Source organism: Aplidium turbinatum, chromosome 4 (genome assembly GCF_918807975.1).
Source record: "Aplidium turbinatum chromosome 4, kaAplTurb1.1, whole genome shotgun sequence".
NCBI lineage: Eukaryota > Metazoa > Chordata > Ascidiacea > Aplousobranchia > Polyclinidae > Aplidium > Aplidium turbinatum.
Window position 1 is genome coordinate 24,705,090 of NC_137475.1, and position 20,104 is coordinate 24,725,193.

Genomic DNA, 20,104 nt, shown 5'->3' on the forward strand with positions numbered 1-20,104 from the left:
AGATAAAACCTTTTGTGGTCTGCCCCGCTATCCTTGTTGAGGTGGCTTCCCATGTTGTGACAAGTATACTCTGGCAATATATCTTCGAAAAGAAAGCAAATCCATTGAATTGCCACTATTGCAAATTCTTTGCAGTAGCCATGCATTGTTGACAGAAGTATCGAGCATGTATGAAATCAAGCACGAATACCATTTTTTACCTCTTATTGCGATGCGATAGTTCGAAATGTTCTGGTCCATTCTGTCAACGCCCCCAGTATGTTCGTTATAGAGCTTGATCGAATAAGGTTGTTCAATTTGCACACGCTTCTTTTCAGAGGATGAATATCGAGAGGCTGTAGATTGTAGAAGTTGGGTATACTCCAGCCGCATTCGAGCATAAATTTACCACACTGTTGTCATTCCATTTGCAAACCAGCATGCCGTTGTCGGTAGTGGTTCTAAAATCGATCTTGCCTCTTCCTTGTTTTTTCAGAGCATCTTTAGCGATCAGCGGACATTTTTCGGTCCTGTTGTCGTAGCACAAGTGGAAAAACTTTCTACCGCAACTGGCGAGGACTTCAGCAAAATTGTTGACAAGGTTTCCTCCAAGTCCTAAATCATTTTCTTGAGGCAATGTCGACTCTGGTTTGATCCTTATCAAGGAAAGTCAAATCCAGTACCCCGGTGGCATGGTACCACACCAAATCTTAAAACCAAAGTGTATCGGTTTACCAAAACGTTCTCTAAAAACAAACACAACTACTTTGTTATACAGCGTAGAAATGGTTGGGAATCTCTGTTTGATACCGCTTAATGCATGGGAATTGATTGACGCTTTTGCTTCATTTTGCTAACACATGTGCCTAGCGACCTATAGGACACCAATCTTTTGAACCAGTTTTCTCAAAAATTTTGCTGCCAATTAAATTTAAACATTTGCTGTAAAATATGTTGCGGAAAGGCCGTTTCGGAGAATCCGATTCGGAGAAAGCGCTTTTCGGAGATTTGTTGAAAATCCAACGACGCTTTCTGTTTGTTTAGAGAATTTTGTATTTTATTCCACAATATTGTTTCTTCTGCATTCCGACAAAGAAAAACAAATTGAATTGAAATTTAGCAAAAAATAAAAAGCAAATTAGAAATTTTTTTTTTAATTTTTATTTTATTTTATTGATATACATTGGAAATTTATCCTAGATTCCGAATATGCAGTCAGTTTTTACCTATTTGCCCTCATTAGGCTTCAAACGGAAAGTTTTCTGAACGCACCCCAGTTTAAAATGTGAATAAAAATTTGCAGTTTTGTGAGAATGTTAATTGCAAGATGTTTTGTATTTTCCCTTACAAAATCTAATAATGAATAAGCTGAATAACGCCACCTTTTCAAAAGGTTAACTAAGTTTATTGAGAATACAATGGACATAGAAGAAAAAAAGTCACATTTACAGTCAAAGGCATAAATTTACCTAATTCTATTTTTCAAATGTGATTTACTCAAAATCATGTTTTTGTGCACTAAAAATGTTTCTTCTAGAAAAGTACTTGTCAGAATTGGTTAAAATTTTTAACAGATGTACAGTAGGCCCTTACGGACATATAATGATTGAGTTTTGTTTCAATATTCAGAGTAATAAATATTTTATTACCAAATCCTGAAGTCAAATTTGCTCTCGATGCTGCATAATTGCAATTGCTATCAATAGCAATTATGAATTTTTTTTATATTTAAAAAAATAAAAGAGTTAAAAGAAATCCCTTCTATCAATTTATGGCTAGGATACCCTACTAGATGACCATGCAGTTTGAAGTCCCTACCTCTAGCCATTTTCGACTTTTTAAGGCTGCAATGGAGACAATTGGTTGATTTTATGTACAAATTCAAAATGGTATATATAAACCCTTAATGGATTGCCCCAGCCTAACAAAGTAAATATGTTTAGATAGCTTGTTTCCTCCTTTTTCCAGCAATATATGGTTTGTTGGGGTTTGTGGGTGAACTTTTGTGTGTAGATTGTTATTTATGACAAGTACGAAAAATGCGATTCTAAGTAGAACTGCCCCTTTAAATTAAAATGGTTGCTCAAATAAAATTGACATGTCGTCGCCGTCTGCATGCAATCTTAGAATATATTCGAATCCTTAACTATTAGAAAATTCCAATCCCTAGTTTAACAAGTCAATATAAAAATGCCGGAGATGATTCAATCGATGTCAAATAACAAAACAGACAAAACATAACAGTTCATGCGTCCATTTGTAAATTATGGCTAATACCACATAGGAAGTCCCACATGGACTGAGGTGGAACATTGCGATGTCCATCAAAGCGAACGACAAGTTTCTTGATGTGGTCGTCAGCATGTCTATATTTTTTCAACTTTTTTGGTGGACTATGGCCGGCTATCACCGTATCGTATGCTATTATCAGGTAGGCTATAAAAACACTTCAATCTTAATGTTAAGCAACAGAAAGCATTGTTAAAACTAACTTTTAAATTGGGTGATCATTCATTTCATTCATTCATTTCTCTATTGTAAGCTAATTCCTTTCAATATACACATGCCGCTGTGATTTTACAATTCTCCGAAAAAGGCTGTCTCTGAATAGGGATTTCTCCGAATAGTAGCAGACCCCATATGTTGATACATAGCGAATAAAGCCAATCACAAATATTTTCGGAAGCTTATTTGCATACGCGGATTTATTATTATAATTCGACCTGCGCCTTCAAAATTTCAGATTTAGCAAAATCGAGAAAATTGATAATGATGTCAAGTCTCAACCAAAAAAGAAACTTTTGAAAAAAGTTGTGATATATGCTGCAAAAGTACTCATAAATGTATTCTGACTTCGTCTAAATCTAAAAACTGAACGTGCAAAGAAAAATTGTAATTTGAGAAGGTGTCATTACTCTTACATGTAGGACGCTAGGAATAAATGGTCTGCTACTATTCGGCTAGTCCAATTGGGCTAGTCCGATTCGGCTAGTTCCCTATTCGGCTACAGTCCAATTCGGCTAGTTTTCTATTCGGCTACAGTCCAATTCGGCTAGTCCGATTCGGCTAGTTCCCTATTCGGCTACAGTTTTGAACTGTATTTTGTATTTTATTCCACAATATCGTTTCTTTTGCATTCCGACAAAGAATAATAAATTGAAATTAAATTTAGCGCAAATGTTTGAACTATTAAATTGAAGTGTTTGCTCACATAAAATCGACATGTATCCTACGTCACCGTCTGTATGCAAACTTAGAATATATTAGAATCCTCAAATATTACAAAATTCCAAATCCAAAGACGCCTTCTGTTTATTTAGTGAATGTTGTATTTTATTCCACAATATCATTTCTTTTATAGTTGAAATTATGGAAGCTTTAAATGAGTGGGGTTTAGACCTAACCACTGAGATCTTAAATCATATTTATGACACCGGAAACATCCCTAGTGATATGGTACGTTCCATATTCATAACTTTACCAAAGAAAACCGGAGCAACAGAATGCTCACTCCACAGAACAATTAGCCTTGTGAATCATCTAACAAAGATCTTACTCCGAATCATTGTAGTTGAGGATTCTAATATATTCTAGGTTCGCATACCGACGGTGACGTAGGATACATGTCGATTTTATGTGAGCAAACATTTCAATAGTTCAAACATTTTGCGCTAAATTTCATTTCAATTTATTTTTCTTTGTCGGAATACAAAAAAACGATACTGTGGAATAAAACACCAAATACTATTCAAAACTGTAGCCGAATGGGACTAGCCGAATCGGACTGTAGCCGAATAGGGAATTAGCCGAATCGGACTAGCCGAAACGGGCCATTCCGAGGCATAAATGGGTTAACCTTGCAAAAGATACAGATGCGTGGAGGCATTTGTTGCATTACTTGTTGGTACATTCTGAAGCATAACTAACTCCAAACAAATATCTTTTGTATCAATATAATCCTTCATGCGTCAGAAATGTAGTAATATTTCTAGAACTAGGTTGTAATTCAATTTGGTGACATGCCCATTTGACATCTAGTTTGGTGAATATGGTAGGCATCGGGTGACGCCTCTCTTATGACGGCTTTGTTATGTTGGTGCATGTCGATACACAAACGAATGTCACGATTTTGCTTGGGTACGATTATTGCAGGTAAAACCCCAGTGGGCGGTTAAGAAAAGGGCCAGATGGAAAGCAGATTTGGACATGGCATAAAAAGTTCGAACAAGAAGGTTGCTTGTGCAGAGTAAAGGATCTGGTCCTTTTCTTTCAAATCGTTGGGCAAATGTACGCTGCACAGTCTTATTCGACTGTGTTCTAGCATACTCCAGTAGACAAAATGCTTTTTTCTTCGCCATTGTATGGCATTTCTACATCTAAAAAGAAAAACACCTGAAAATTAAAAGATAAAAATTTATGTTGTATCTGTACAGTGTACATACTGTTAAAATTGAAGATCGTATAAACCATCATTTTCAAAGTCAAGACTGTGCATTGTGCAACGATGTCAAATTTTTTGAAACACCCCTTATATCACTTTCTCCGATCAAGAAATACTGATTTAAATCTGAAAAGTTTTGATAAAAGGAAAACTGCACGAATAGCTTAAGTGCCGGTTTATTGAATGTATTGTATAAACTATAAAACTTTTTTGTGATTAATTTGAATATTGTGTTCAGGTTCGCGTGATCAATACTGGTCATATTGCCGGATGCCTAATACACCACAATGCCTTTAGAAGAGCAATCATTGACACGTTTTCCAAACTGGCAAAGCAAAGAGAACTCGTCCTTTGTGAAGACCAACCTTCTTCAAAAGATATGGAAGAAACCATGCGAACAGATATTGACAAAGTGTCTCAGCAGCAAGAGAACAGGTTCAGACAAACCAACTCTGTGCCTATTTTTACTGTACTTAAGTCGTTTACGAGTAAGGCTTGAAATGCTTCTTGTATTTGCACTACTGGTGAATTTGAATGACGTTTTGTCTGAAGTGGCCACATGTCGTTTTGCATGTTTAATTGGTGCACATTCTTTAACTTGTTTGAAATCGTGGGAAAGGGCCGTGATCAGTTGTGCCATGCGTTGATTGCTATCATAACAAATAGCCAGGTGCAATGGTGTTTCCTACGTTTCATATTGTAGCTGCCGCACTGTGCTCGTTGAGTAGCTCTTGTGTTTTCTTTAATTGGATAGCGACATATTTGAAATTAAGTCGACATTACTTCAATCGAACTCCATTTTTTAGTTATTTAAAATCTATAGCTCATTTATATTTTTATTCTACTGTAAGTAGTTTTTCAACCTATTTAACTGTAGTTTCGCTGTGCTGCTGCGCAGGCTTAGGTATGGGCGGTATATTTAAAATGATATGACGCCCGACTGCTGTGGTGTCTAAGCCTACTGTTAGTGCGTTTTATAGTTTTATACTACACGTAAGCCCCGAAAGTCATTTCAACTAAAAGTAGGGATGTTTAGACGTGGCAAAAACAAGACGCATCTCCTCTAGTTAAGAGTTATTGATGTCATGTTGATCAATCTTAATTTGGCAATTGAAGTAGCTGTCAACACTAAGTAATTAATATTTCACTTTTTTCTGTGCTTGTTTTGGTAATAAAAATGAAAAAAACATGTTCTGTTTTTCAATGATTACTTGTGTAAGTTATAATAGGTCCTCCAGGGGTAGGACCTATTATACGCATTTCAGAAAAGTTTGTATGAGCTTTAACTTTGCAAAAATAAATCTGGTTTACAGGATATTTATACAGTCCATAAGCATTGATCTTGGCTGTATTCCCTAAAATTTTTGTTTCATCATCATCATTCTAATTCAGTTGTGTCCCCTCTAGGTGGGGGTGGCCAACTCTTTCCTCGCAGGGATTGCCTTCACTCCTATTCTCCATCGCGTCTTTTTTCCTTCTGTCTGACTTTGTCTGTCAGATTTTTGATATTAGCTGAAGATAAGAGAGCAAAGAAGAAAAAAATGTAGGCTATAATAGGTCCTGCATCTCCCTTACAAGTTAGCGGTAAAAATAATGCTATAGACAGGGTTGCAAGTATCGGTTCCAAATCGCTATTCTCTACTTTTTCAATATCGATTACGTCCAAGTCTTTTCTTTTTTCCCCCAATATCATTTATGATTTTTTCTTTACTTTTTTTGACTGAATCGATATTCTTTATTCGATTGTTTTGCGACTTTCTTCAAGCCTTTAATCCTACTTAGTAACATACGACGGACTAAAATATCATAGCGTGTTTTGACGCTCATGCGAGAAAAACGATAATTGAACAATACCGATCAAGCGAAGTAGAAAGGATACCGGTTTACAAGCATTTTGTTTGAAGTTATGCATGATTGAGCAGAAAGGGAACACTGGTAGGCAGTATAAAATCAGATACCGTACTTGTTTTGTATTTTTTTAAATTACGTTTAATATCGATTAGCCTATTCTTCATTCTTTACTTTTTTGGGAGGCTATCGAAATCAGATATTTCCCTACTTTTTTGGGAGGCTATCGAAATCGGATATTTCCCTACTTTTTTGGGAGGCTATCGAAATCGGATATTTCTCTACTTTTTTGTTTGACTATCGATTTATCTCCTACTTTTTTCAATATCGACTTGCAACCCTGGCTATAGACATGTATGAAGTAGACTCTACTACTAGAGGATATGTGAAGTGGAAGCAGGAATTTTATTTGTTTGTCTCTAATAAGATAATATCGTTCCAAGAGTGTAGGGATATATGACTTCTTGAAACAAATGAATAGCCAAATAATTGCGTGTCTTGTTTGACTATGTCTTTTAAGAGTCATCATGTCACAGTTAAAGTCTCTGGCAAAGTCCGAATGCTACTCCCACCCTGCACAGGAATAGCAGCACGTTTCAAGACATTCGCTGGAGTCTTACCACGATTGCTTACACATTTACTTGCCCTCGGCATGGTTTCCAGAACACAATACATAAATGTTAGTTGAGCCATTGTAGTTGAACACTTTAACTATACTGCCATGAAAATGCTACAACTACACCAAAACTTCATGGCACAGACTGTCGCTGTTTAGTGTTTATGCATAACGTAGCGTATTTGGTAAGCTATCAAACAAATTAAATGAACCTTTCTCAGTTAGGCCTCTTAAGTATAAAAAATTGTACGGTAAATTAAATTTAGTTTTTCTCAAAATCTACTCTTGAAGGTTAAAACACAAGTTTTTAACTTCAGCATCATGTTTATTAAATAATAGCCTAATCAAATAATCCGACCCTCCTATGTATTGTAAAATGAAAAAATTAAGAACACAAACAAACGTTTTCAATGCGCCGCTGCCTGAGGTGAATGTGGGCACCAAACCAAAACGTCTTGGCCTATACCAAATGGAAGACGATTAAAGCAATGTTGTCCAAATGAAGTGATAGGCTAAACGTAGTTAAGATTTTCGAGCCTTCCTTCCAAAAGCAGTGGGGCGTAAAATTCCTAAAACTGGGGGCGTGAAATTCTCTAAAGATAAATATTTAGGAAAAACAAGTTTTACTCAATGTGTCCGCCATTTGCGTCGATAACAAGTCGGAGACGTTTTGAAAAGGACCTGCAAGAGTAACGAATAACTCTTTGAGGTATTTTGGCTCTTTTTTCAGAGTAGCCTTCAGCGCTTCCAAACTTTGGTGGTGTTTAGTTGAAGCCTTGCTCTCCAAGTAAGACCGGATGCCAAAGTCTAGGGGGTTCAGGTCTGGGGATGAAGGGGGCCATTCTTCCTTGGAAATGAAGAACAGCACATTGGCTGAAATCCAGTTTTGCGTTCTCTTAGCTTCATGTAGGCTAAAGGGGCAGAATCTTGTTGGAATCCGGTAACCAATTACGTTTTTTGAATTGCTTCTTTGATCAAGACAACAATGAACCCTCAAGAATAATATTGCGGTAGTTTTCTTGGTTCACAAAAATCAATGGACTCCTTTCTAATTCGTTGACTGTGGCCCACACCATCACTCATGTCGTCCTTGTCTCCGAGTGATAACCCGGGGTTCCACGTCACCATCTCTTGACCAAACACGATCATTTTGACTGTTAAAATGATGCTGGACATCAAATTTCTTATCGCTGAACACTAGGTTTGGCAGAGTGCCTCCTCCTTCTATACGTGAGAGCAGAACTCTGGCTCTGAAGAGACGTTTCTCAATGGTATTGACATTTAGAAACTGTTTCTTCATGTGTTTGAATGGGCTCATCTTCAAATCCTTCTTGAGAACTGTGAACAATGAACATGGTTCCAAAGGCCACGTTCGCCTCCTTTGCCAGTTTTTGAATTGGATCTCTTGTAACGTTAATTATATTGATGACCCTGTATATTAAATATTTAATCGAATTTAAATAAACAGCATGGAATAAAAAATTCTCCTTAAAAAGGACATTTATTTTAATATAAAATCCATCTTTTGATTCTTGGATGACCTTAAGTGTTCTATTACTTTTTGATTAAAATCTCTATGTTAGCTATTATCGTTTTTCAATGGATTACTCAGCCAATGCTGGTGGTGCTTTAAAAATAATTTAATGCGCTTAGGGAACGAAAAACATCTTTCAGCTTCTGATGTTGTCATTGGAGTCACAATCAAATCTCATTCATTGGCTTGAAGCAGAACGCTCTCTCCTCATTCCGAAGACAACTTGACAGCTTGCTGTTGTTTGATACAATTTTTTTCTCTCTTTTCTAACACCGCGCAGTATCATTACCACTTCGGCTGTAGCGTTACCATCAAAATGATAAAACAGTGAAGATTCATAAGTTACCTCTCGTCATTAAAGTAATTACGTTCAGCAGTGTTCTGCTGTTATCAGGGTCGCCGGCATCAGCATCCTTCACCTCATCAAATAAAGGTATACGTAACACAAAAGATGGGATTGTAAAGTGTCGCTGCTTTTGTGGCAAACCCTATCTGCAATAAACAGTTCTCTTTTTTATAGGCTTACATGTAATGAAGCGAAGCAAAACTAGCGACAGACAGAAATAAGGAAAGTATTTTAACAGAAGGCAAACATGACGTGGATTCATGCTCCCTAACTCACATCAGCAGTCAACCAAGCGTCGAAGTTAACAACGGTGAGCAGGAATTGGAACTTTCTTTGCCATGGAAAGTCAAAAAGATTTCAAACGTTCACCACAAAATACGTGATACAGAAAATTAAACAAGGGCTTAACAATGAATGTCAAATGTGTCAAAAGGGTCATCGATTGGTCAGCAAGTCGTGGTTGCTCTTGACAACTCAAGGAGAAGAGATTGTTCAAACGACCAAAGTTCGTGAAACTCTCAGAACCGGAGTTGCGGCTTATTTTTGATCATGTACCTGAAAGGAAAACAAAGAATTCAACAATTTATGACAACAAATATTTTATTTGATTATTATTTAGTGGTATTCGTGAACCACACTTTGTGCGGTGAAGTGCACCACTCAATTCCACGGCGGCGAAGGCAAAAAAGAACAACATGGCGAAACGCATTCAATAACTCTTCAACAGCGAAGATGATATTACACAACTTTTCGACCCAGTTATTGTCTTACCTGTCTAATACTTCCCAAAACTTTAGAAGCGCCGCTCGGTCCATATGTCGTTTATTTTCGCTCAAAGGCATCACGTGGACATTCCACATCCCGATATTGGCCTCCAGCTTCTGCTCGACAAACTTCAAATGGAAGGCTTGGACTGGAAAGAAATACATTGTTAGATTGCCAGTATACAAGTAGTTGGTAAATTCCTGTTTGCAGTGGCTATTTTTTTAGAAAAGTGTTGCTATGTTTCGCATTAATCATGACTCTGCGTCTCATGTCAATGACTTTGCAGGGGTTCTAGGTTTTTTATTTAATTGAAATGTTTAATAACCCCTGCTGACAGCAGAACCGCTGCTGCCGTAACTACGCTCCGATGACACGGAAGTAACGAAATGGGTCTCAAGGAATTTCTTTATTTGTGAGTTCGAATTGCAGAATTTAGAACACCAGGTTTTGATTTGGCGTTTTTTAGAATGAATAGATTTTGAATTTCGAAATAAAATAATGTGGGTAAAACTTGTTTGTGTGGAGGTATATAAAGCACTTTCAAATTAAAAGAAAAAGCAATTAAGTAATTTAAAATTTGCAAATTTCAACAATATGTTTAGTTGTTTACGATTGTAGAACAACAAGGGTGAACTCATGGTAAGATTTCGTCACAGAGGTGAACTGCGGAGATATTGAATAGTTGTTTAACTTGTTACTTCACAGCAACTTGAAACTGACACTATTTCTTAAAAGATGAAATCACCGATTTGAAGTCATAATGTAAAGTTTTGCTAAAACGTAGAACATTGAAAGTCATCAATCGCTATTGAACAGAATCACTGATGAAAGCTGGGGTGGGGTATGGGGTGGAAAACGATTTATCAATTATTTTTGTTCACAATACGTAAAATTTTAAGGAACGCAAATATTATAGGAGAAAAACACTTTGCACAATGTTGAAAGCGATGTACTTCACGGGTCCCTACAACTTAATAAGTGTTATAATGAAGCTGTGGTGTCAGTTAAATACTGTACGAACAGTGGCGACTATGGAACTCGGGCTTAGCCCGAGTAGTAAAAGAATTGAAAAGTAATAATCCCATTCAACTTTACCACTCTAACAGAGATATGAAAATTTAAGAACACTAGTCAAAAGCAACTTTTAAACGCAGATTCGATTCTGTTATTCCCGAAGAGTTTTTGACGCTAATTCCGAAGATTACCATATTTTTTTCTCAGCACATCAGGTTTTTTAAATATTTGAATTTTTGTTGTTTAAACTTGACCTATAGCGACGCAATTTGACCTAACAAGTGAAGAATTGACCTCAAATTTGCACAATGCGGATTCCACAATGCATTGTGATTACCAGTTGCATTTTAAGAAAGTATTTTTTATAACTAAATACGTAAAACAATGAAGTGCAAACAATTTCAAAGCCTGATGTGGTGAAGAAAAAACGAGAGCAGCTTCGGAATCAGCGCGAAAAATTCAAATTCTTTTCCAGATTTCAACTTAAAATCCAAATCCGGTTACATATGACAATAAACTAACGGTACATAGGCTTAAATTTAAAAGAAACCCACAGTATACTTTGTAGACAAAAGCTTGTTTGAAAATAATCTATTGTATGTGGGCAATGCAACTAAATTTTAACAAACCTTGCAGTGTGATCCGGAAAGAAACAAACTAGTGTAAATAGACAAGCACAATTAGACCAATATCTTTAAAGTAAGAGGGGTAACTCTAGTTAAAACGTTTTAATTAGAGATGAGAGCCGCTTTTTACGCTTGTTTAAACAAAAAACATGCTTTTTTTGAAAAAAAAATAGCCGAAAAAAACAATCGTCTTTTTTGCTCAAGAAGTTTGTTTCAAATTTAAATGCTGAAACAAAATTTGCTTTTTTTTTCTGAAACACCTGTTCGGAAATAATTAAGATATAGAAAAGTAACCAAAATAAAAAAATTCACTAAACTTTCCATTAAAATCTTCTTTTGACTTCACCAAAGATCAAAAAGGATGCGCAGTGTGATAAAATAATCAAAAAAGTAAAGAGTACTACAAACTTGGCGACTTCAAGTTCATTAATTTTGAGTTTGAATTGAAAGAACTCGAATTTTCCAATTTAGTATTGGACCTGTTGGTAGGTTTTGAATCTTTATCCTCGGACTGACAAACCCTTGATGTTATTCCAGGTAGTTTCGTATTCATGTAGAGTAGAGGCTTTTGACGCAGGGCCGGTTACCGAGATTGATTAGGCTACCGAGTGAAGTTTTTCAATTGTTGAAGTGTTGTTGCCGGGGAATTATTACATCCAGTAGGTGCCGCTGAATGGAGAGCAGTCCTTAGATTGCGTTGCTCAAGCGCAAACCCCGAGAGTCGAACCAGCGCCGCTGGATCTTGAAGCCCTTTCGTTCACGAAGTCACACGCTAACCAACTGAGCTATCGAGGCCGACTCTCTACTTTTTTTTTTATCTATAAATTACCTGTATCAGTCGGCCAGGCTGCAGATTCACCAATTATAGTTTAAAAAGAACATTTACTCATCAAAAAAGTTATATAAATATAAAGAAATAAAAAAATTAACAAACTACAAGAAATTGAGACAAGTAACAAAGGAGGTTGACTGGTAACAGGGTCGCCACTGGGACCATTTCCAAGGATTTATCACCCAAACAAGTCCTCATCCTCATTGTTAGTACCATGCTTAAAGTTGGGTGGTTCATTGGAATCATATGCTGAGCATGTGGCCACACTTCTGACTTAAATACAGAATTTAGATAAACCTGAAGTAAACTAATTCATAGTGAGTTATTCAGTACCTGTAATTTTACAGTTTCTTTCTCGGTTCTTTGTTATGATAAATGAAAATAGTTGTTATATGAAAAATGTATAAAACGATTTTAAAAGTATAAAAAAAAACGACTCCCATCCCTATTTTTAATACAACGAGTGGATCAATACTAAATGAACATTGAACAATGTACTCTACTTATGTATTGTATAACTTATGTTGTCTGTATGTTATTCAACCCACTTAGTTCCGTCGTAGAGCCGTCTGTGCGCACATCCCAAGGAACCATGGTTGCGTAGTCTTGCCATTTCTTTGGTTCACAAACAGTCGCTTAACCAATGAGTTATCGAGGCGTACTTTTTTGTATCATTTTTTCAGACATATTTTACTTTTGTAGCCTAGAAAAAGTCGCAACAGACATTCCAGAAAAGCTCGTTACTCAACGTTAAATCATCATCATCATCACGTGCCGTCTCCGATCCGAAGGTTGGCTGTCATTTTCTTCCACAAGTCACGTTCTTCCGCTACTCTTTTTGTTTCTCCAATGCTTGACAAATCAGCCCACTGCATTACGTCATCTCCCCCTGCACTTCTTTCCTTCCACCATACCTTCAATAACCAATTGATGTAGCTGTCCTGCTGATCTTCTCAACATATGTCCCGCGAATTTCATTTTTTGTTTTGCTAAGTCGTTTGCCCATCTATCTTGCACTCCAATTCTCTTCCTAATTGCTTCGTTTGTAATGTGTTTTTTATATGATATTTTTAACATTCTTCTGTAGCACCAGAGTTGAAAAGAATTATTTTTTTGTGAATTTCTTTGCTGTAGGTCCAACTTTCACTTCCATATGACATGACTGGTTTGATGTAACAAGATAGAAGTCTCAGTTTTAATTACAAATTTATTTCTCCTCTTAAAAATTCCTTGCATTTCTAAAATGACGCTTTTGCTTGACCTATTCTTCTTTTTACATCATTGGTGCATCTTCCATCTTGTGTAATGAGGGACCCTAGGTATGTGTACGTGGTGACCTGATCCAATTGTTCTCCTTCCAGCTTAATTTTTATTTTATTATTTCCATTGCTTTTTTCGATCAGCATTGTCTTTGTTTTCTTCAAATTGAGTTTTATTACGTATTTTTTACTGATTTCATTGATGTTGTCCATGCTTTCTTGCAGTTTTTCTTCTGTGTCGGCGAGAATGACAGTGTCATCTGCGTATCGTATGTTGCTTACTATTTGACCATTGAATTAACTCCGTTTTTGTTTAGTGTTGTTAATGTTTCCTTTATTATTGCTTTGCTGTACAAATTGAATAATATTGGTGAGAGTATGCATCCCTGCCGAACTCCTTTGAATATCGGGAAAAAATCTGTGAGACTGCTACCACTTCGAACTGCTGCTGTTTGTTTAAAATATTTTTTTGTTGTTTAAATGTTGTTTTTGTTGTTAAAATGTTTGTTTAAAATAGTTTTTTATAAGTCTTCTTTCTAAGAACGGGACATTAAATTTTTCGAGCAATTGTAGTAATTTGGTATGTTTTATCCTGTCAAATGCTTTGCTGTAATCTATGTATGCAATGTAAGTGTGTTTTCCTTTTTCTATTCTCCGTTCACCAATTGTTTTTAGAAGGAAGATTGCATTTCTTGTTCTGGATCCTTTTTTATATCCCACTTGATTTTCATCAATTTGTTGTTGTGTTATTGCGGTTATCCTTTTTTTGATAACGTGTACGTTAACGTTAAATAGACGAGCTAAATTTGCCAAAGCACGATGCGACATGTTCAAGTTTGTTACAAGACATTTAGCAAAGTTGTTAATGCTTTTTTAAAATAATATTAACAAAAAACTGAAGGGGCCAGACAAATCTCGACCCCTCTGTCTCAGACCGGTGGGGACACCGCCTCCTTGCCTCTGCGTAATCGACACCTATGGTTACTAGTCTATGTTTGTTGTTTTATGGCATGTTCTGTTTATTGCTATATTAATTCTCATGGCGCATATAAATTTGAAGCACTACTGTATTATATTAACGTTACTTTTTTATGTCATAATTTTTCATGAGCTCGAGTAACGATCAAGACCTAGAGTCGCATTTGAGTAAACATATAGATGACAAATAGTTCTTTAAGGAAAATGAATAAAAAGCCAAACCAACTACTCAGAAATATTACAAACTGTCTAAAACATTTGGACTTAAAAAAAAAAACGCCTTACTTTTTGAAAATATATCTACAGGGGACCCGTCTTGCGTCAACCATGGCCACCCCTTGAATTGCCAGGCCGGCCCCTGGACGAACACAGCAACCACTCGCTCCCTGAAAAAATAAATTATTTGAATGAAGCTACCTGGCGGTGATTTGATTTCTCCAAGCAAAACTTCGTTCTTATTTTGTCACTAGCCAGTCAGTCAAGCAGCAAACTAGCTACCTGGTTTGACACATTGATATCGTTGTAAAACATTTAACAGCGCAAAAAATATATGCAACCTCTAATTCCAGTGCAACTATCTGTTTGTAACTTTCATAATTATTATTTTTTAACATTAAGTGAAACACAAAGCGACCTATGTTTGTGTGGCAACGGCAAGGTACGTAGCTAACGTCATAGCGCATTCGTTAACGCACCAGTCATCATTGGTTTGTAGTTTGGCAATGTTGTCTATGACTCGGTAAGGGACGGTCGTCGCCCCGTTGTCTTTCCTTCGCTGGATGAGAACCTCATTGTCTCGCTTCATGCCTTCAGCCTTCTTTTGGGACGTGGGTACAAACTAAAAAAACAACCACGTATAACAATTTAAACAATGCTCTTAGAACAAATCAGCAAAAACGAGATGCACAAATACAGTATGATTGTTAGTTCCTCCAATGTCAAGCGGCACCTTAAGTTCTTGAAGAATATCCTTCGCGTTATACAATGTGATCAGTGACGTCATAGAGGCTGGGATAATTATGATAGGAGTTCTCGACACTCTTTTGGCGGGCTTCTTGGGCTGCTCAACCACTCTGGGTATTTCAATAGGAGGTTTGGACACAACTCGAGATGGCTTTAGGCCTTGAGATCCTTTTTTCGATGTAGCGCCCTCCTGCAATAAGATCAATAAAATTAAAACCGAAAAGCAACCAAAAACAAGGAATATCATACAATCCTGTTGAAGAGGTGGCGTATTTAAAAAAATAAACAGCCCAAAATGTAGATACTAAACTCATGTTCAGGAAAGTTTCGACAACTAGCTGCTGAATGGCGGTGTTTGTAATTCAATAAAATTGATCACAAAATCATTCGAGGCAGAGCCAACGAATGCGCAAAACTACGCCAGTTGTTGGCACAGGATTCACACAGTTAAAATAAAAATAAATGAAATCACTACGGTATTATTAAAGTAACCCTAACAGTCACCACTAACGTAGCCTACCTCTCAATGAGGCTCACACAAACGTTTAAGGTTTAGCCGATGTTTCAAAGTTCAGCTAATAATCGTGCGAAACATTTCGCTCCACCACGACGACTGAAGTCATCGTCAATTGACGCTGTACTGCAAGGTTGATATGCTACGAGTTTGATTTTACCAAGACAACTCGGACGAGGTTTGTGAGGTGCACTAGTGGTGACTGGTGACTTTTGAATTTCTTCCCTTAAATCCCTTGTCGATTTAGATTTAGAAAATGAGTGTCCTTTGTACAGAACATGTCAAAACCCTAAGTAAACTAAGTGTTGGACTTAGAGTCATAATGGAGCAAAATCGGTGTCGTCTCGCACGTACAGCAGTTTCTTGAGCAATATTTTAGTTCCCACAAAAAAGATGACCTTCAACCCACGAAATCATTGCTGAAAAAATTGTGGAGATCAGGAAAACTGTTTAGAGAGTTACTATTATCGTAATTATAGCATACCCAAGGGCCAATCAATACCCATCTAAACTACGGTTGGCCTACATGATTTATTTTTTGCTCACTATGGTCTAAGGTACTTCAGAATACAACGAATCAATTTTAACTGAAACCTTTACAGGGGTAACTTGTCCAAACACTAAAGATACATTAAGGATAACAGTTGGTAATGGTCGCTTATTTAATCATTGATGAATTTAAAAACAAGATGATGTGACAATGCAAAAAAATCAGACCAATACTGTAGAATTGATTAAAAACATTCATACAAAACTTTCCATTAGATGACTAACAATACTTTAATTTGCCACAAACGATTTATTGAAAAACTTGTATTGATTTATTGAAAAATATGTAAACTCATTGCTGATGAGGATGTGATGATGTACTGTGCTATGGTCGGCTGCATAGTGCATAGCCAAGTGGTTAAAGCCATGGTTCGACGTTCGAAACTGGTTTGACACCGCTCAAGAGCATGTGGCTGTGTCTTTGGCAAGACTCTTAAAGGCACACCGTGATTGCGGAGTTCCTTCGACTATGTCTATAGCCCTTGATTTCTCTCATTTATGAACAGTATGCTGCTCTACAGAGATATGCCTACAGTCCTTCTTAGGGCTATGGCGAACTGAACTATGTTATGTATAGCTTATTCATTGTTGCATTACATTCCTGTTGCTTACTTTAACATCAAAATATAAAGAATATTCGAGTGCAGTGTACACGAATGGGCATCATGGGTATAATGTGCATTTGTTCATTGCTACATTCTATCAGTTTATATTATCCTCAAAGAAGATTTATAATCCGTTTTAAATATCGTTATACTATGTCATGCAAGAAGTATCCAGGCCATTTCAGTACAACTTGCACTGCATGTCATAGCTAAATGAGCACACAAGTAGCCTAACTACTTTGCAGCTATTTATACATACGTCATACAGGGAAATGAAAATTTTGTAACTTCAAACGTCCATTTAATATTTTGTGGAGTTTTAATGCATGAATCAAGAAAATGTAAAAAAAATTAATTTAAATCAACTTCACCCTCTAGTTTCGAAAACAATTATCTGACTTTGTAACACACATTTGGTCTTGAAAAAGTTATACAATTGCATACTATATTACAAACCACATACGAACTATCATAGTAAATTATATACTATACATTACAATACATTCTAACTACATTGCATACAAATGGGTGACATAAATATTTCTATATGGTGCATTTATTAAAATAAATTTTTCATTTAGTTTTTTTTTCTGGATTTACACAGCGGATGCAAGTCTTGTATTGCATTACTATAATTACATGCTCTGCACAGATTTTTGAACGCTGCATTGGTATAGGAGTTGGCTCTGTAGACCAAAACTTTCTGAGTGACTTCAAAGTCTTTGGATACTCTTTACAAGCTTCTGCTAGATTGCCAAAATCAGCTGCATAGAAGCAGATGTCAGCCAATGAACCATTGATGAAATAACATGACGCATCAGCTGTCCGTTGATACTTTGGTATCTTTGATATTTTTGGTATCTTTGGTATCTTTGATATCTTTGATACTTTACATTTAGTGAGAGCAGAAAGTGAGTGAAAATTAACCTTTATAAAGTTCCAGTCCAGAGCCTTTGAAAATCTTGTGGCATAATACTGTAGTCAAGAAAGGCCATATCATCTCGCCACGGATCATGTTCTCTTTAATCTAGCGGTTTTACAGTGTTGTTTGGTTATAATTAAAGTTGTTCATACTCTTCTGTTAGTCTTAAAATGAATGAGTATTGATACCGTAATTGAGATTCGATGACACTGGTGCTCCAGCATAATGATAATTCAAGACATTTTTAAACAAACTATCTGAAGTATGGTGTGAGCATTTAATGAAAACAATTTTTTTTAATCAAATATCTTCAAAGTGTTTCTGCAGCTGTGTGACTGCGAAAAATATCTTATGCAGTTGTGCCAGATACAATCGTTTTTATTGATAGCCAGAGTTCATATACATGAAGCAGCAAAAGAACTCAGTAGTCTTTGGACCTTTGAATATTCTCTCTTCATAATTGTTTTGATTTGATTGATTGATTTGATCTTTATCTTCGGACTGGGAAAGCTACTTTGAGTAATTAATCCTAGCAGTGTCACATACTTGAAGAGGCTTTGAACTACTGACGAAGGCTCGGTCAACAAGATTGACAGAATTATTCCATCCACAAGGTGCTGCTGAATGGAGAGCAGTCCTGAGATGCGTTGCTCAGGCGCACACCCTGAGAGTCGAACAAGCGCCGCTTGATATTGAATCGGCGTGTAACCACTGAGCTAACGGGGCAAAACTGTTTCACATGCTATCAACACAACTCATTCCTTTTGCTTTTCACACGTAGGAAGATAAAGTTATGTATCTATCCAAAACATGCAGTTTGTTTGGAATTTCAGCATTTGATGGAGGCAATGCACAGTTGTAAGCTATTTGGAACAACACCAAATTTGAAGACCAAATTTTATTATTCTTTTCAAAAATGCATTCTGTGATACTTTAGCTCTCAAGTTTTAAATATTGTCGAAACAGTGAAACACACTTCATTATATCTCACTAACCTGCAATGACATATTGTGTGTAAAAAAAAGTTTCAACACGGAGGGTGACTTTTTTACTTGTTAAGCTTGGTTACTAATATTTTCCTTTCAAAAAATGAAAAATCTCCACTGGGGAATAAAAAATGGGTCAGCATTTTTTTCATACATACACCTATGTCCAGTTTAGATTGAAAATAACTTATCTTCTGAAATCAACATATTGTTTTAAATACGTACTTTCAAAAATTTGAGATTTTGAGTAGAATTGAGATTGGAGGTCAATTGCCATTAACGAGTTACAAGGTGAAGAGAAGATTAGCTTTCTTTTCTCATTCAATTATGCAAGATTGACTTTAATCTGCTTTTCGTGGCTCTCCAACACTACACGATTAAAATTATCTCTTTCTCACGAAACATATTTGCCATAGGAATAACGCAACCATTTGAAATCAACATACCAACATGAAATTAAGATATATAATATACCAACAATCCAACATTCATGTCAACAAGTGAAAATAAAGAAATCAGGTAATTCTCATGACAGGTAGCGCTTCACAAAAAGTGAAATGACATGATTTCAAATCACCTTATAATTATAAGAATCAAAAATACCAACAGGCATAATTGTTGTTAATATCTTTAAATTAGTTAAGGTTTCAGGTGGGCTGGGGAGTGTACATGAGCTTGTACATGAGCTAGTCTGCCGCTCTCGGCTGGGGCTGGAAAAATCCAACACAATGTTTAATGAACCAAAATAACAATCATAAGGGACACCGAATTTCATTACAGCGATGCAAGACAGCATTTTAAGCAATCGTAGTGAATTGATTAACTTACCATTACGGATTTTAAACTCATGTCATGATAAGAACCCATTGTGTCTATTCGAAAGCCAAGTGTCTCTTCTTTACCCTTGAACCTCTCTTGGTCGTATCTACTGTAGCCCGCGGCCTGAGTTTGAGGCTTTCTGGAAACCTATAAAACACTTATAATTAAGGCAGTGATTCATTTTAGTAATAAAAACCATTACTCTACTAAGTAAATGACCACTCTCTTTGCATAGCCAAACAACATACCGTAGGCTACATAATATACAATAAACGATCAAGGAACAAAGTTTGTGCCGACTTTCTGTATAAGACATAAACACTACTTTGAACATAGCACGTTATTGTTACAATATGCCATAAAAGCAACACTCTCACTAATCTCTACAATCTCGGATGAAAAGTAGCATGCACACCTGCTAATTCTATGCGCTACTTTTGTCTTGAGCTGACACTGAAAAGCTCTATTCAAATACCTTGTAAAGTCAAAATGCCTTTGAAAACAAATA

At 36.3% G+C, this 20,104-nt stretch overlaps 2 protein-coding genes across 3 annotated transcripts in view; one reads left to right on the top strand and one right to left on the bottom strand.

Moving 5' to 3' along the window:
• Positions 1 to 5,611, top strand: part of LOC145768358 (protein ABHD18-like) — a 32,737-nt gene extending 27,126 nt beyond the window's left edge. The window contains exon 3 of the mRNA XM_082579840.1: positions 4,659 to 5,611. Coding sequence (XP_082435966.1) covers positions 4,659 to 4,919 — 261 coding nt within the window. The 3' untranslated portion in view covers positions 4,920 to 5,611. The remainder of the gene's footprint in view (positions 1 to 4,658) is intronic.
• A 3,125-nt stretch (positions 5,612 to 8,736) lies between these two features.
• LOC145768192 (parafibromin-like) overlaps positions 8,737 to 20,104 on the bottom strand; it is a 40,084-nt gene continuing 28,716 nt past the window's right edge. For both annotated transcript variants that reach the window (XM_082579671.1, XM_082579670.1), the window contains exons 6-11: positions 19,606 to 19,743; positions 15,188 to 15,391; positions 14,934 to 15,076; positions 14,524 to 14,624; positions 9,536 to 9,677; positions 8,737 to 9,319 (exon numbers count right to left, since the gene is read on the bottom strand). In XM_082579671.1, coding sequence (XP_082435797.1) covers positions 9,283 to 9,319; positions 9,536 to 9,677; positions 14,524 to 14,624; positions 14,934 to 15,076; positions 15,188 to 15,391; positions 19,606 to 19,743 — 765 coding nt within the window. In that variant the 3' untranslated portion in view covers positions 8,737 to 9,282. The remainder of the gene's footprint in view (positions 9,320 to 9,535; positions 9,678 to 14,523; positions 14,625 to 14,933; positions 15,077 to 15,187; positions 15,392 to 19,605; positions 19,744 to 20,104) is intronic.